This window comes from Saccostrea cucullata, unplaced genomic scaffold (genome assembly GCF_032062105.1).
Source record: "Saccostrea cucullata isolate Sc308-1 unplaced genomic scaffold, CSIRO_AGI_Scuc_v1 ctg13739, whole genome shotgun sequence".
Classification (NCBI taxonomy): Eukaryota; Metazoa; Mollusca; class Bivalvia; order Ostreida; family Ostreidae; genus Saccostrea; species Saccostrea cuccullata.
The window spans coordinates 1-16939 of NW_026920105.1; the positions used below are offsets into that span (position 1 = coordinate 1).

The 16939-nt window shown below is 31.3% G+C and overlaps 2 protein-coding genes across 2 annotated transcripts; both read left to right on the forward strand.

Annotated features, from left to right (window-relative positions):
- The first annotated feature begins 6 nt into the window (after positions 1–6).
- LOC134243469 (tyrosine-protein phosphatase non-receptor type 20-like) lies at positions 7–4846 on the forward strand. Its single transcript, XM_062725735.1, has 4 exons — positions 7–158; positions 1942–2070; positions 2602–2664; positions 2986–4846. Exons 1-4 carry the CDS (start codon positions 57–59, stop codon positions 3037–3039), a joined length of 348 nt encoding a protein of 115 aa, XP_062581719.1. The 5' UTR covers positions 7–56; the 3' UTR covers positions 3040–4846.
- A 515-nt stretch (positions 4847–5361) lies between these two features.
- On the forward strand, positions 5362–11094 carry LOC134243464 (uncharacterized). Its single transcript, XM_062725720.1, has 14 exons — positions 5362–5812; positions 6341–6430; positions 6542–6610; positions 6708–6791; positions 6914–6994; positions 7121–7234; positions 7401–7493; positions 7626–7742; positions 8089–8178; positions 8398–8466; positions 8607–8681; positions 8883–9005; positions 10419–10472; positions 10863–11094. Exons 1-14 carry the CDS (start codon positions 5801–5803, stop codon positions 10920–10922), a joined length of 1131 nt encoding a protein of 376 aa, XP_062581704.1. The 5' UTR covers positions 5362–5800; the 3' UTR covers positions 10923–11094.
- Positions 11095–16939: the final 5845 nt, after the last annotated feature.

The following is a 16939-nucleotide window of genomic DNA, read 5'->3' on the forward strand; positions in this document are numbered from 1 at the left end:
ACAAGCTGAGTTTATTGAGGGTGCAGTATCTGGAGCACTTTGATGTCAGAGAAATAATGATAGAAAACATGGCAGAAGGAAAAGGTCGATTAGTGTATCACTTCATGTTCACAAATTGGCCTGATCAAGCAGTCCCCAACACAAAACCACTCCTACAGGTCAGTTAGTCAAATTCCAATGCTTATTAATCTTAACGTCATAGAAATTACTGTACGTGCACATATATTGGTGTATTCAAAATTTTAGCGCAATCACTTGGCATGCAGTTATTGGCATATTCATGAATTAACGCTACACACTTCCGCACTGTATGTCGTATTATTCTTTAGCGGTATTCATTAATTAGAGCACTGTTGTCTGTGCCAAAGCCACTAAAATATGAAGCCCACTTTTTATATACATGTACAGTATCTTGTCCTTAAGGGGGGACCTATGTCCGAAAAGTCTTTGTGTGAAATTTTCAAAACTTTGATATTTCTTTCCTTACCACTTGCTCTTAATTTTTAGGTATTTAAAACAATACCTTTATATGCTTACTTTTACACAAGAGCACGTGCAAAAACAGTGTGAAATGCTAAAAATAGATTATTTTCAGACATTATTGTTCTACCCCAAATATGCGCTAAAAAGAACCAAAAATGTCAAATCATAGTCAAAATCAACACTTATTTAATTTATATGACTTGTATCTTTAAAATGGAGGCAAATTCATTGAAATCCATCTCGCATGAAATATTATTATGGAGCACAATGTTAGTATTACCCCATTTTTTCTTGTCATATTTTTTGCAATTCCGACATGCATAACAGGTAATATCTTAAAAAGTCTTTGTGTGAAAATGTTGTTATTCATATTTTTGGAAAGAAATGATTCATCTCTTTATTTCAACAAAGAAAAAAGTATACCTTTATGATAAAATAAACGAGAAATATGATGTTTTCTTTTATTTTGGTACTCTTGTGTCATAAATATTGACCTTTCTGCACTAAAAAAGGGTAAGTAAGTACTTACAAATATCTGAATATAAAACTATTTTGCAGAAAACGAGTATTTTGTTTTGATTAAAACTAATTTAAATAGATAATTTTCTTCTACATTCCATTCATTCTGTTTCTCCCCCCCCCTCCCCACATCCCCGTCAACAACCAATGCCTATTAGAACCTAGGAATGACTTTATACAATAAAATCTACATGTACTATATAAATCAATAAGCAAATATACACCTGTTCAAGTAAATTTCTCAATTTTTTTCTTAGTTTTCTCCAGAAAATCGATTAATGGTAATTATAAAATTAAACATATTTCCCTGATTTAAGCCGCTTTCTTTGCTGAATTTTATCTCTTTTTTGCACTATTATATCAGCATATTATCGAGGTATTTTTTCACAACAGAAATTGCTATGAATTATCAACCAAAGGAAGAGAGAATTCATAAATCAAATAAAACTGTTATTAATGATGAATAAATTTTCTTTTTTGTAAATTGTGTACGTTATTGATTATCAGCAATGTTATGCCTATCTCACAGTTGCAAGAGTCAACAGGTAACAGCAAACGTCGCTATTGTGACGTCACATAACGCTGCCTTGACGTAGAACGACATAGGTCCCCCCTTAACATCAGGATGTCGATTTAAGGTTCATCCTCAGCTAAAAAAAAAATTCTTTATTGTATTTGATTTTCCAAAACAAAATCCACAAAATCTCCATTTACAATGATGATTCCACAGTTTTCAATTTCTTTTTCACACGAATTATTTTAATAAAATGAATGGGAAACAACAAATATTTTAAAGTTAAAACTTTTTTATGGAGGTATTATTTACAGTATTATAAGTATGTGACTTGAAGATTTAACTATATAATGATGTATTATAAAGGTGAAACTATTATAAAGACATTTCCTTTGCTGTAACTGGTTTGTTTGTTATGTTGACAGTACCTACAGTTGATCCACGCCCATCATACCACAGGGCCCATTCTTGTCCACTGCAGTGCGGGGATAGGAAGAACTGGTGTTCTCATCACCATAGATCTGGCCCTGGCTCAGATTGAAAAGAAAGGGCGGGTATGTGTGTACAAAGTGAAAGCAAAATAATAAGAAATAAGATGTGTTTATGAAACACTATGTGTCAGGCGGCAGCAAAGTTAAAAAAAAAATTTTAGCATATTGGTCAGTCAGGGTAAGAAGATCATTGATCTTGGTGCCATTTGAAAGAACTTAATTGATGGAGTATGTATACCAAATGTGAAAAGTTATGGCGAAAGTTTGAAAAAGCTATTTTCAGCATATATGTATCAGTTAAGGTCATTAAGTCTTTGACCTTGGAGTCATCTGAAAGAACTTTTAAAATGGTGAAATATGCATACTAAAGATGAAGCCTCTATCTCTCATGGTGTAAAAGTTATGGCAAAGGTTAACGTTGACAACAGACAGACAGATAAACAAACAGACTATTGATCTGGGCGCATAAAAATGGAAAGAATTTTATGAAGTTTATTAATTATTTTCAAATTACATACCATGACTTGTTTTCATATGTATATGGTTTTGTTAAGGAATATATGGAATTTATTATGCTGCTATTCTCTTTTTCAGTGTGATATATTTGAAATAGTAACAGAGCTACGCAAGCAGAGATATGGCATGATTCAAGTCAAGGTTAGAGATTTCTAGCATTTTTTTTTTTAGAACTCTGAAGTTTTCTTTAAGTTTATAAAAATGGAGAAAGTAATCTTAAATTTATTATTGTATGAGTAATTTACAAGTAATTTTAAGGCCATCAAAGATTTTGAGCACTAGCTAATTATATTTATACACTTAAGTTTTGTCTGTTCTTGTAAAACATTCCATATACAAATTTCCTTCTACTGTCTGAAAAAAAAATTTTTTTCCTTGATTGCCAGATAATTTTCAGAATTGGTACATGGATGCTGTTTTGCCATTTTAAATTGACCGTTGACATTATGAACTTTCTTTCAGGACCAGTATACTTTAGTCTATCTTGCCTGTCTGGATGCTCTAAAAAGTTTGTGACCTTGAAGATTCCACAAGATCAAAAAAAAAATTATTGATGAAGTGCAACATTATTTATACATTTACACAGTATTTTTTGTTCATTTTTGTTCCCTATTTCTAGATAATTAACTCAGTCCCTTTACCCCTGTATTTCTCTTTATTTGATCCTTTGTAACAGATGGGTCATTGTTCATATAATGTTTTGTATTCACATATAAGTTGTAACACGTGTTATTTTTCAGTTAATATATACCTGTATTTGCATGGATTGTATTTGTTAAGCAATTGTATATGTGCAATCAGTGTCTTCCTATATTTACATGTATATTCAAATATCCAGAATTTGTATGGGATTTTTTTTTTTCGTATCTTGTATTTTTCCTTTTTATTTATATATGCATAGATTTTCTGGTTTTTGTGTGTAAAGAAAAAAAATCATCAAACTCTTAAAGAACAAACAAAAATAAACAAATTTTCTGTAACAAGCATTAGTTTATAAAGTATACCATACATGTATATCTTGCAATTAATTTTTGATATTATTTGTATATGTATTTTCCACATATTGTACCAGGTATATCATTGTACTGCTCTCACTTATCACGCAATTTCTGTTATGTCATGAATTCATTTTCATTTGTGTCAATCTCATCACTAACCCTTTATGTAAAACATTCTGTGCCATAATTTTCATACATGCCTTTTTTTGGCTGCACCTGTTAAATTTCTTAGTTATGACGCATTGTTTTGTTCATGTTTTCATCATCATTATTCAAAGCAGCTAACACTATTTTCTATCATTTTCAAGCATCTTCTTTAAAAATTGTAATTCATTTCTGTATATTTTATAACATCTTTTTTTCCCCAACCAAAAATTGCCATAAAATCATTATGTATTTATAAGCATTTTTATATATTTATTCATAACACAGGGATTTTTACACATGTTTGTGTATTGAGTGTTATAAGTTTAAGATTATATTCCCATGTAATCTAATGTTAGTTCCATACAAAAAAAATCCATATTGTATTACATATTATTTCAGTCTTGAAAATTTAAAAAATACATATATGCCAATGTAATAAATTATAATATCCTAATTTTTAATTAATAGCCATATTTTTTTTCAATCAAATTTTATTCCATATTTAGTCTCATTCTACCGTCCATATGTATGTTCTGGTCTGAACTGTTTAATTTGCTTTAAACTTGTTAAAAAAATTTTCCCCCTACTATACATGTACCTTTGAACCAAATGTAAAGATTGTATAAATGTTAATCAACAGTTTTTTTTATGGGGGATAAAGTTTAGTCCAGAGATTTTACAGCTTCTACATGTATGTTTCTAGACTTTGATTATCTTTTCATATTTTGAAAGGTTAGCCTGTATTTAGAAATGCTGATTTTGATCAAAGGCAAAGCAAAAATCTGGTATTTAAAAGCCATCAGATAATTTTGAAAGTAAAACAATTACACGGTACTTTGAAATATCCTTTGGGAAGGGATGATTTTATTTATAACTTAACACTGTGATCAACACCTAGTCACCATGCTCCTTATATGTGGCCATTTTTAATGTTTCCTAACTTTTTATTGTTGGGTGGTTTAGTTTCAGTTTTACAAATCTTGTCAAAAAAATTGATTTCTCTTTGTTGTTTCCCAACTGCGTATTTTTTCTAACTCTATTTGATTTATGATACTCTTGATGAAAATGTACAAATTTTCTTTATATATGTAGAATAATTCTTTAACAAAATATGATGCATTCCTCTATTTATGTACAACATTACAGCAATATTGTTAGATAAACAATTTCACCACTCATTCTGTTGTGCTTGTTTTGATTTTTATTAACTCACTTGGGCCAAAAAGTAAGCTTTTCTTATCAAAGTGTGTTCATGTCCATTTGTCCGTTTGTGATATCAGTAAACTTTTTAAAAAAATTCAACCCTCTCCTCCAGAACTTAACCAGTTTCAAACAAACTTGCAATAAAGTATCCTTGAATGAAGAGAAATGAAAGTTTGCTAAAATGAAGAGATACATGCTCTCTCATGAGATGAAAAAAAAATCAAGAAGTAACAATAATATGGATATGTCATTTTAAAAATATGGATGTGTCATTTTAAAATCTAAAAAGAGCCAAATTTTTTATGAGTATGGTATTTTGCTTTAGTAAATTTTCATTTATATGTAGGTTGCCCCCCTTCCATACATTTTATTGTTGTTGCCCTCTACCCACTTTTGAAATCCTTGCTAGGGGTCTGTTCCTTAAGCATTTGATGAAAAGTATGCAGGGTGTGGGTGGTCATTTGAATTGGAAAGAATATAGATAAAAAAAAACTTGATTTGTCTGCCTAAAAACAAGCCTTTGAAATTATTTCAGGTGTTCTAAATGGAATAAAAATTTCCCTTCTTGGTTTAAGGTCAAAGTCAAATTTCTAAGGCCAAACTGGACGTTGGAAGGTAATGAACGAAGTTTGTCACTGGCTAGTACATAATCCATTTTCCCCCATTATTTTCAAAACTATGTTCTTTATAAACTATTTATATTTGATGAGTTGTGTTATTTCCTTTCTTTCCTTCCCCCCTTTTTGCATTGTACTTACTTTTATATTTTTTTATTCCACCGATACAAAATTATTTTCCATCGGGTTTGGATAAAGCACGATGACGTTGCGCATTGTGACGTCACAATTGCTTCCAATGCAAGAGCGCAGACTTGTGATTTATGACCAACAAAGCTGAATGTAAAGATTCATCATTATTTTGAAATTCAAATGAAGACAATGGTAAGTAATCTTCAGCCAACATCTTTATAACAATATTTCTAAAAACTTTAAAGACTGCGAATACTTATTTCGATATTAAAACGACTTTAGATTGATAATTTATATAATACATATATATATGTGAAAAGCAACGAGAAATTAAAACTGCTCTAATAAGAAAAAAGAAAATTGTTAATATTTTTAGCATCATTTGTTTCCATTATTTATGAGAGATATTATCTTTTTTTTTTTACATTTATAAACATCTCTTATAATAAATATAAAAGAAAAGTGTTTTGTACATCAATATAAAAAAAATCTATCGGGTTTGGAAACCGAAAGGGTTTTAGTTAGCGTTTCTATGATGGGAACTTTTAACTATGACGTCATAATCGCTTTGATGAAAGACAACAAAGCAGACAACTTATAATTAGCAAGAGCAATCACGATGGTAATTTAAATATTTAGTTTGCAAAATAATATAATCTAAAAAGTCTTAAATAATTATACTGCATATATATAATATGTCACAATATTTTTTTCTTTTAGGATGTAAATGAAGAAAGAGAATACAGAAATGGTAATGAATTTCTGATGAGCTTGAATAACAGGCTGAACAAGATGCAGATGAAGATGAGAGTAAGTCAAAAATTTTTCGAAGCCCCCCCCCCCTTTTTTTTGAGCGAAAATGATTTTTAGTTGAATGTACAAAAAGATAATCATCGTATTATCATGACCTTTTGAATTTAGGCGGCTGTTCCAAACGATATGACGGAATTCAAGAAGGAATTGGAACTCAAAGAGGAGCGTAGAAGAGAGGTAGTTATACTTTTCTTTTGGAATAATTTCGGATGAATATAATTTTTTGATTTCACAAACTTCATCGTATTAACTTGACTTATATATTTTTTTTTAGGAAAAAAGGAAAGATATTGCAAAAATCTCCCCAAACAACTTTAGCAGAGGCAATTTCTTTGACATACCAGAAAATATCTTTAAGGTACTTTTTTTTTTTAATTTGTTTTATAACAAAACTGTATGGTGCATTTTCATACGTTTACTTTCATAACAAATAAAAATTTAAATTTTATTATGTTGATTAATAAGTGAAACAATTTTCAGATTTATCTACCGGACGATGCGACCATAGCAAGAGAGCTGTGGAGGATCAAAGAATATGCTGAGGACTTGGACACAATTAAGGTAAGAAAGAGTAACAAAAGGCGAAATGCAACTTTTAGGACTTTTACAGGGTGATAATTTCAATTCATTTTGGAAACTTTTTCAATGCGGAAATGAACTGAAATTATTGTTCATATTTTTTTCAAGGAAGAAGCAGAGGAAGATTTGTACAAAATAAAACCCGAAGAGGACATTACACCAGAATTTTCTAGCGGATCAGAATTTCTCGATTGGGTGGAGGGAAGACTCTCTTATCTGGAAGTAAGTAAAATAATCTAAAAATAATCTAATGCAAAATTCAGCAGAAAGGATATTTCTATAGTGAAAAAATAATGATTGTACTTTCGATATCAATACATTGTGTATGATCATGTTATTATTTCAATTTCGGATTTGAAGTCTACATTTTTTCTTCTTTCTTTTTTAGCCATTTTTACCAGAATATGAGGTTCATCATTATTTCTTCCGCCAATGGAGTCGGGACGATTTCAGCTACACGCCTTGGCTGGAAACACTCTTTGTGAGTCATTTCAATCATGCTCTAATTCAAAAAATTAAATATAACTTTTCAATTTCATGTTCATTCAGTTGACTTCTTAATATAAAACTACTGTCGAATTGACTTTATTTACGTTTCCTAAATTTTCTCCAGGAGGGAGAACCTATGGAACAGCTAGCAGCAGAAAATGACGACGAAGACATCAAACCAGAATTTTCAAGCGGAGAAGAATACCTCGGATGGTTAGGACGCCAATTACCATGTCTCGAAGTAAGAGCCGTCCTTCTTTCTTTTAAAGTTCGGTCTTATAATTTAAGAACAGAATAAGTTAAATATTTAATCAAGAAGTGAATATTTCTTTTTCTTTATCAAAGTTGTATACTGTAAACCAACTATTATTCGCGTCATCTTTTATTCGCGATTCGTCAGTTTAAAATGAATCCGCGAAGATTAATTTCCGTGACCGAGGAAATATTCGCTACAAATCCTTAGCAAAATGAATGGTTCGCTGTTATTAATATTCGCGAGTTAAAGAAGGTCGCGGAACTCGCGGGTATTTCTCGCACGCGAATAAAAGTTGGTTTACAGTAATAGATTGTGTAAATCTATATTTCAGCCATTTGTTGGGGATGATACCATTCACGCGTGTTACAGATATGAATGGCAAAAAAGAAATTATTATAAACCAGGATTTGACACAGTGATTGTAAGTTATTAGATATTATAATTGTCCATTCAGATAAAATTACCATTTTCAGGTTATAATAAAACTTTTTTTTTGTTGACATCAATTTAAAAGGGTTTAATTCCAGTTGTATAAAAATACATTTTACACGAACATGTATAAGGACTGATTTTTGAAGTGCTTATAAAATAAAAATATAATCACTCTGAGTTTCTAGACTTATTTTGATATTTTTAATAGGAGGAACAATATGAAGAGATCAAGGAATCCAGAGCCAATTCTCCTTTAAAAGACACCATGGAGTTAGAAGTGAGTAGATGTTCTAAACATTTGCTATTAAAAGTGTTTAAAAATCAAATTTGAGATTAGAAACTACAAAGATGTTTTAACCGGGGTAAATCAAGGGCATAAAACAGAAAACAATTGACATATCTCATTCTTTTTTTCAGGATGAAGAACTGAACCCCTATATCAAACTAATGTTACTACCATCAATACGTTTCATGGAGGTCTTAATGTCACCGGTACGGATTATTTTAACCTTCCTCATTTAATTCAAATTTCTGTACACAAGCAAATGCGAATGAAGTATTTTAAAACCTAAGGATAAACAATCGGCAGTCCTCGGCTGACTCCGCTACGCTCCATTAATGTGCGAGGTACGAGTCATCCGAGGAACTCCGATTGAAGGATAAATCTTATGTGATAAATGCTTTTACTTTTAGAACCCCTTGTCACTGGTAGAAATTTGCTCCAAGAGTATTCCCACTGAGCTGGCTAGAGATGGATGTACAAGTGGACCAGAATATGAGACACGTCTAATAGATACTGAACAAAAGACTGATCAGGTATGTTTCCCAAGTACTTTTATATTCTAGTACTTATAACTCATTAAAAATGTTGCAGTCAACTGGTACTTTGTACTTTTTAGCTCACCTGAGCCAAAGGCTCAAGTGAGCTTTTCTGATCACATTTTGTCCGTCGTCCGTCCGTCTGTCCGTCCGTCTGTAAACTTTTCACACATTCGACTTCTTCTCAAGAACCAATAGGCCAATTTTAACCAAACTTGGTACAAAGCATCCTTGGTTGAAGGGGAGTTTAAATTGTTAAAATGAAGGGCCAAGTCCCTTTACAAAGGGAGATAATCAAGAAAAGACAAAAATAGGGTGGGGTCACTAACAAATCTTCTTCTCAAGAACCACTGGGCCAGGAAAGCTGAAACTTATATGGAAGCATCCTTGGGTAGTGTAAATATTAAATTGATAAAATCATGACCCCCGGGGGTAGGGCGGGGCCACAATAGGGAATCCAAGTTTTACATAGAAGTATATAGAACAAATCTTTAAAAATCTGGAAGTTATATGGAAGCATCCTTGGGTAGTGTAGATATTAAATTCTTAAAATCATAAAAGGGAAGGGGGTAGTGGGGCATGATAGGTATAACAAGAGGGGGAATCTGATAAGAACTGCATCACCCAAGTTACTCAGGTGAGCGATGTGGCCCATGGGCCTCTTGCTTTAAGTAACATATTACTTTGTTGTTATATGGTGATTTCTTATTCCTTACTCAAAGAGCGATATATGGTAAGTGTCTCAATTGGCCCCTTAAAATGAATATCTTAATTTTACTTTATATATAGCTTTAATTTGTACAGCTATATATGCGACCTTTATAGGTCATTTTCATTTTGATCAAAATGCCGTTATTTTAGAAATATGACATCATAAAAATCACGTTTTCCCGCCATTTTAGCATATTTTGTGTAAAACTGCTTATTTTCAAGCAGTTTTTCTTCCAGAAAATATAGAGCGCAGCCTAGAACAAGCTTTATATTTTTATATTTTACAAAGATGTATCTATCCAATACTGATTAGTGACAGAAAAATTATGTATGTTCTACACTGCGCTCTATGTTTCCCATAAGAAAAAAACATCAAGAAAAAGGCGTATTTTTGGCTTTTTTGTTAAATAGCAGAAATAGCATTATTTCTCATGTCATTTACAGCTAGAGAGTGCATATAAATGTGAAAAATATATTAGAAATATTTCTAATATAATCTCTTCTTCAAAATAAATATCAATTAAACATATCTGAATGTCATTCTAAAATGTAGATTTTTAGGGGGCCAGAATTGGCTCTTATCATATAGGGGCCTATACTCCAAATTTGCATCTTAAATTAAACATTTTCTAGTAACAACAATTAACAATTTATTAAAAAATGATTATTTTTAATATGATTTATGTATTGTTCTCACAGATTTGCAAGAAAGGAAGTAAATGGAATTTGTCATTCAAGTTGCTATGCAGAAATGTAAGTAAATTTGATGTACAAATGTATCAAACATAATATTTATGATACAGTGCAACATGAATAAAACCCATTCACATGTTTTCAAGAAAGTTTAAATAGAAATACATGTACCTATACTCAGTCTTATAGTATAGTAGACATTTATCTTATACAGTTAAACACCATTATACCGAACACGCTTATTACGAATTTAGCTAACAACACAGAGATTTTTTTTAAAACGTATTATTTAAATACTTCTCAGGTATACATGTACCGAGTTGTATTTAGAAGAAAATTGTGTTGTCTCTATCACTTTGCAAGCGTATTTTACTGTATGAATACCTCAGGAAATTCTTAGCATGACTTATAGACCTTACATTTATTTAATTGTTTTTTTATTATTTGTAGAAGAAAGAAAATGGACAAAAGAAGAGATCTTCAGGATTTTTCTCCCGTTTTTTCCACTGATCTCCAAGGCCTTCCTTTATAGACTATACCAAAGATCTTTCATTTTCTCAAAAGTGTTTCAATAAACTATGTTCACAAATTATGCCATGATGGACCACATTTTGCATTTATTGAAGTTTCCTGTCAGATCATGGATTAATTTTTATGAAGTTACATAACTATTTTTCAATTATAAATAAATTCTTTTGATTTATTTTATTTCTTTGCCTTTGCTTTGTTTTTTCATGAAAAGAGTTAAGGTGACAACAATTAAAATATTTTTTATACAAAATAATTTGAAAATGACCGATGACAAGATAGGTAAATTTACGAGTTTCATTTTTAGGTTACCTAAGTCACTCAGGTGACCTATTGCTATGAGTTTTTTTTCTTCCGTCGGCGGGCCTCGTTCGTCGTGCGTTAACATTATGGCCCCCGAGTCTGGGGCTCTGGTGTTAGGGCGGGGCTCTAATGATTACACAGTGAAAATGCTTTAATTCTTTAAAAATCATCTCTTCTGCTCCTTGGTATTAAATCAAAGGCGTTCGGAAGCAAATTGAAAGTGGGTGGCTAAATGAAAGGGGGGGGGGGGGTAACCAACAAAAAAGGTAAACCGCAATTTTCAATGATTATATAATGTTTTATCTTTCATGATTGGAAATCATATTCCGTACCATACATGGCTAGTTCAATATGTAGCGGTAATGAGTTGTTTTCGGCTGGTTCTATATGTAGCGGTAATAAGTTGTTTTCGGCTGATTCAATATGTAGCGGTAATGAGTTGTTTTCGGCTGGTTCAATATGTAGCGGTAATGAATTGATTTCGGTAAACAAAAAATGAAGTGGTAATGATCGGTCGAAAATTTGAAAAATGTAGCGGTAATGAGTTGAAATTGATGGCGATGTAGCGGTAATATTGACCTCCCTTACTGTCACCCGCGGGAAATTCAAAATTTACAACATGACAATTTCATGGCCCAAGGGCCAGGGGTTCTGGTAGGGCTGGGCTCTAATAATTATATACCCTGGTAGGGAAAATACATTAATTCTTTGAAAAAATCTCCTCTGCTTCTTAGTATTAAACCAATTACATTGTTATAATGAGGAAGGCTGTCTCTTCCAAATTTGTGAATTTCATAGCCCAAGGGTCAGGGGTTCTGGTGTTAGGGCAGGGCTCTAATGATTATATAGTGAAAATACATGAATTCTCCGAAAATCTATTCCTTCATTTTGCTCCTGGGTATCATGCCAATGATCTAAGTACAAATTTATGCCGAAGAACGGTGCCTCTTCCAAAATGATTAATTTCAAGGCCCTTGGGTCAGGAGCACTGGAGGAGGGGGTTAACATATTCTGAAAATGAATTATTATGCTTTGAAATCAGCAATTTTGTATTAATCAACCATTTCTGACAAACGAAGATGTCTTTTTGAAAATTTTGAAATATGTGGCCCCAGGGTCAGTGGTTCCTGTTGGATGGGGTGCACAACTGTTTATAAAGTGGAAATGCAGATTGTCTGTCCATGGGATGGAACTCATTTTTTGTATTTTTTCCAAAAATTTTATTCAGAACAAAGGATGTTGTAATATAGTCATATTTTTTTCTAAGGAAAGATTATGGGAAAGATAGTAATGATGAAAAGTGTTGTGATGAATGTCAATGTTTGGTTTTTTTTTTCTCTGTTTCCTTTTGGAGAGGGAATGTTTTAATTATTATGACCAAGAATGTACCAAGTCCCGTATTTGTGGTTTAACAAAATTGTGCAATATACTTGTTGGCCTCGATCATCAAATCTTTTACATGTCAGATATGAATAATATTCAGTTTTTATTGTTTGTAATCATGTACCGTATTCCAGTATGTTTTTTTTTTAGTGATATTATTTGTTTATTAAATATAGCTGTTCCTTGTGTGTGCAGGTTTATGATTTGTATTTCTAAGGAAAGATATTTTTGACATTGGGTAAAAATGTATCAAGCTTTGCTATACCTTATGGATTCTGGATAGTGGGTTCAATGATTGGGTTAAGTCTGAATTTTATTTTGTTCTTCATCAAATTTATCTGGAAGAAAAAAAAACAGAAGTCCTTGAACTTCTCATAGGGTCACATGTGGTAACCATAAATTAAGTAAAATTTCACAATTTGATTCATATAAACTCTGCACTTTTTCTTATTGATAGTATCTTTTCATGCACATGAGAATAAATCATGTTTTTCTTAAAATTCACATTCAAGAAATAAATGTCTGCAAGAAATGCTTTAAAAATAACACTGCCATGATATATATATTCACAAGCTTCAAGAAAAATGTATACCCAAATGTGCTTGATATAGGAAAATTTTTTTCCAGGTGACATGTTTTCCACTGCATTTTTCACCATATTTTGAATAACACGTTTTGAAGTGGATTGAAGTGGTAAAGGGTGTATTGATTGTTCACCCATTCTCAATATAAGGGCACAAATAATGTCGCCTCATTTTCATTTAAAAGAAATACCACTGATGTAATTTTTAAATCAACATTATAAATAGTCATATAACAATGAATAAGAATTCATATAATTATCGATCTGAAAGGGTATTTAAGGAGTTTCCAAATTCAAATATAGTAGCCTATTTGAAATGTACGTTACTGTCGCCGAGGCAAATATTATTCTGAATCCCCTCTGTGTAATATATAGTTTTGATTCTCAAGTTAAAATTTTCTGATTAGTTAAACCTTGTATCATATATATTTCTTTTCATAACAATAAATACATTTTCTTTGTGATAATAAATAATTTTTATTGTGCAATGTCCCTGTCGCTTAATTCTATTTCAATCACATTACAAGCAAACACAAAGATTATACACCTGATAGTTTTGTTCTCCTTTATTTATTGATGGGCTAAATTTGAAATTTCAAAGGATTAATTACTCCTACTTAGATAATGTAACATGAAATTGAACAACTTGAGCAACTTTTATAAATATGTTTCCGGAATGAAAGACATTTTCAATCGTAGAGATAAGAAAGAAATGTACGTTACCTATATTCTTCCATTAAGAATACATATTAAGTAGAAAATATGAGACGACTCTGAATAAGCAACCCCTTGTATCCTGTAAACTGGCAAAGACGTTTTGCTTAACACAATTAAAAATTATTTTTTACATGAAAAGTGATCATTTGAAATGTACGTGACTGAAATGTACGTTACCATGAAATTCGAATTAAGTGAATCTCGAACGAATTTTCATGTATTCTAATACTGTCACACACTCGAATGTGTACACAAAGGAAAGTTTCAAAGGTTGGAGGTCGGCTAAATCCCAAAATTAATGAAAAGAAACGTCTCTGCTGAGGAAAAAAATATATTAAAGTAAATTTTTATGTAATATAATTTTGATACCTGGTATATATTTCTGAATACGAAACCTGTATGATGCATTTCTTATGATATGCAGGTTCAAATAGTATCAATATATTGCGTGTCTAACGTATGCTTGTGGAAGAGAATTGATTTTTATATTTGAAATGTACGTTACGTATGGTAACGTACATTTCATGTATTTCTAACTGACATTTTTTTTAAATTTAGTCAGTGAATTGCGTTTACACGAGCGAAACAAAATTATTGTTACAATCCATTTGACAACTGGCCACATAAATCCATCTAAATGCACTCCCTATCCTCGTAATTGTTTTAGACTTTTACCACATGCTAGAAAATTTATTTCTAAGTGTTTTAAATTCATCTTTGGCAACCTTTTTGCAGTTTGTTTACTTTTCATATGCGACTTTTCGTCAATATTGATTGATTTGTTGTTGATAATTTAAAACAAGGTATGCATAGGCTTATAATTGGTATATAAAATTGGCTTATAAAAAAAAAAAGAAAAGAAAAGAAAAGAAAAAGAAACAAAACAAATAAACCCAGAACACAAGACGGTCACGTACATTTCAACTACTGAATACTCAGTTTTGTTTGAATCATTGCATTTTGGGTTATATTTTTCCAGATCTGCTGAAAAGCACGTACGTTTGTGTTTTGAAAAACGATGTTGCAACATACTAAATGAAATTGTTAACAAGACTGACGATGGACATATTCGGAATAGATTTATGTTAAGTCTCAATGACCAAACACGAACATTTGTTAGATCAGAGCAAAATACATCTGACTCTTATATTTTTTTGTCTGTATCCTTGCACACAGTTAGAAGTAACTAGGTTACGACCGGTGTCAATTTCAGCGAAACAGCACAAAATAATGGTAATGAACTGAGGTGGAGGGGACTCCCCAATAATATGTGAAATGAACGTTACCGAAGTGACGTGACAGTCATGTAGTTGATGACAATAACCTCGTTTGTTACATTATGATTTCTTATATTACTGCCTTAAAACGCTTCTTTGATATGATTTTTATGTCAATAATTGCTTTTTTTTCAATATTTTCTTATTACTAATTTACATATTATTACAAGCTTGAAATGTACGTTACCTACTCATATTCTGAGACAATCGTGTCTTTATAGTGGTGATTGTTACATATAACACAATGTGATTACATAGAGAATCTTTTTTGGAATAAACTGAAACAATTCGATGAATTTTTAAATGAATTTCAGATGAATTTTAAGCTTTTTATTAAACAGAAATATATCTTGAAATGTACGTTACATTTACATAGTTTTCTAAATCGGCATGGATATATGTTAAAAAAGACAGTAACTACAAAATAGAATTTTACTACATGTACATGTTAGGTTCCAGTATCTATTAAAATGAAAAGATTCCAAACTGATCGCTCTTAACAAAACAGAAAGAAGAATTTAAAGCATGTATTTAAAAAATGTTTTTATACATCTGGATCAAAAAGTAACCTTTGTTTTTTGAAAGGAAAAATCAAACGCACGTTCGTATGCCGCGAAAATATGTTGCTGACAGAGTTGGTAGGATGTGCTGGTGTTAAGATGAGATATTCCAATTGTGATTTTAATGACTACATTTTTTTTGACATATTTTTTTAGACATTGAAGAAAGAGTAACGTACATTTCAAGCTACATTTCTGAATAAAATCACCCTCTACTTTATCGTCTTGTCATTATTCCATATATTATAATTTGATGAAAAAAATCTGGAAACAAAATCTTCAGATACTTTCTTTCAAAGGTAATTGATAGAAAAATTGTTATCTTGAACTTCATTTTTTAAAAAATCAGAGAGGCATTTGTGCCCTTATATTGAGAATGGGTGTGTTGCAGTCAAAGATGTCCACAGCAGCATTCATTTAGACTGAATTCTTCATTATAGTTTAGCACTGACTTGCTGTATCCATACAGCCCCATTGTTTCTTTTTTGCTTATTATTTTTTAACATCCACTATCTCCATATACTTGTATATTTAATCTACTTTAACAATTTTTGAAATTCAAGTATATTCAACTATATTTCACATTTCAGTTTCACTGTGTGTCAGTAACTTTAATTCATTTTTCCACATGAGAGCACCATTTATACATTTTTCCCTATGGGATAAATTGTAATCTGTTGACAGATTTTCTTTTTTCAATTCCTGTACACCCAAAAGGGTATATAAACTTTTTTTTACTTAAAATTGTCAACTTCTTGCTATCTTTTTCACCCTTTACCATTTTTTTCATTCCCAAATCTTTGTTCTCTTTGCACACTCAACTTAATTTTACTTTTTCTCCTTGGGTTTTCTATAAATTTTAATTGTGTACAAGAGGCCCATGGGCCTTATAGGTCACCTGAGCATTATGCAAAAGCTTTCCAGTGACTGAATTTGATTCATGTTTTAAACCAGATTCTATAGCATTCACAATTTTGAAAGAGGAACCATTGATCATTATAACAATACATTTAGCAGTTGCTTAGTTTGGTTACTTAATACCCAAAGGCAGGGTAGGGGAGCAAAAAATGCATGTCAACTAATCAGTGTATAAGTGCCCCTTTCACACATGAACCCCTGACCCTTAGGCCTAAATCCACACATTGCACAATTTTTAAAAAGGTATCCTTGCTTTTC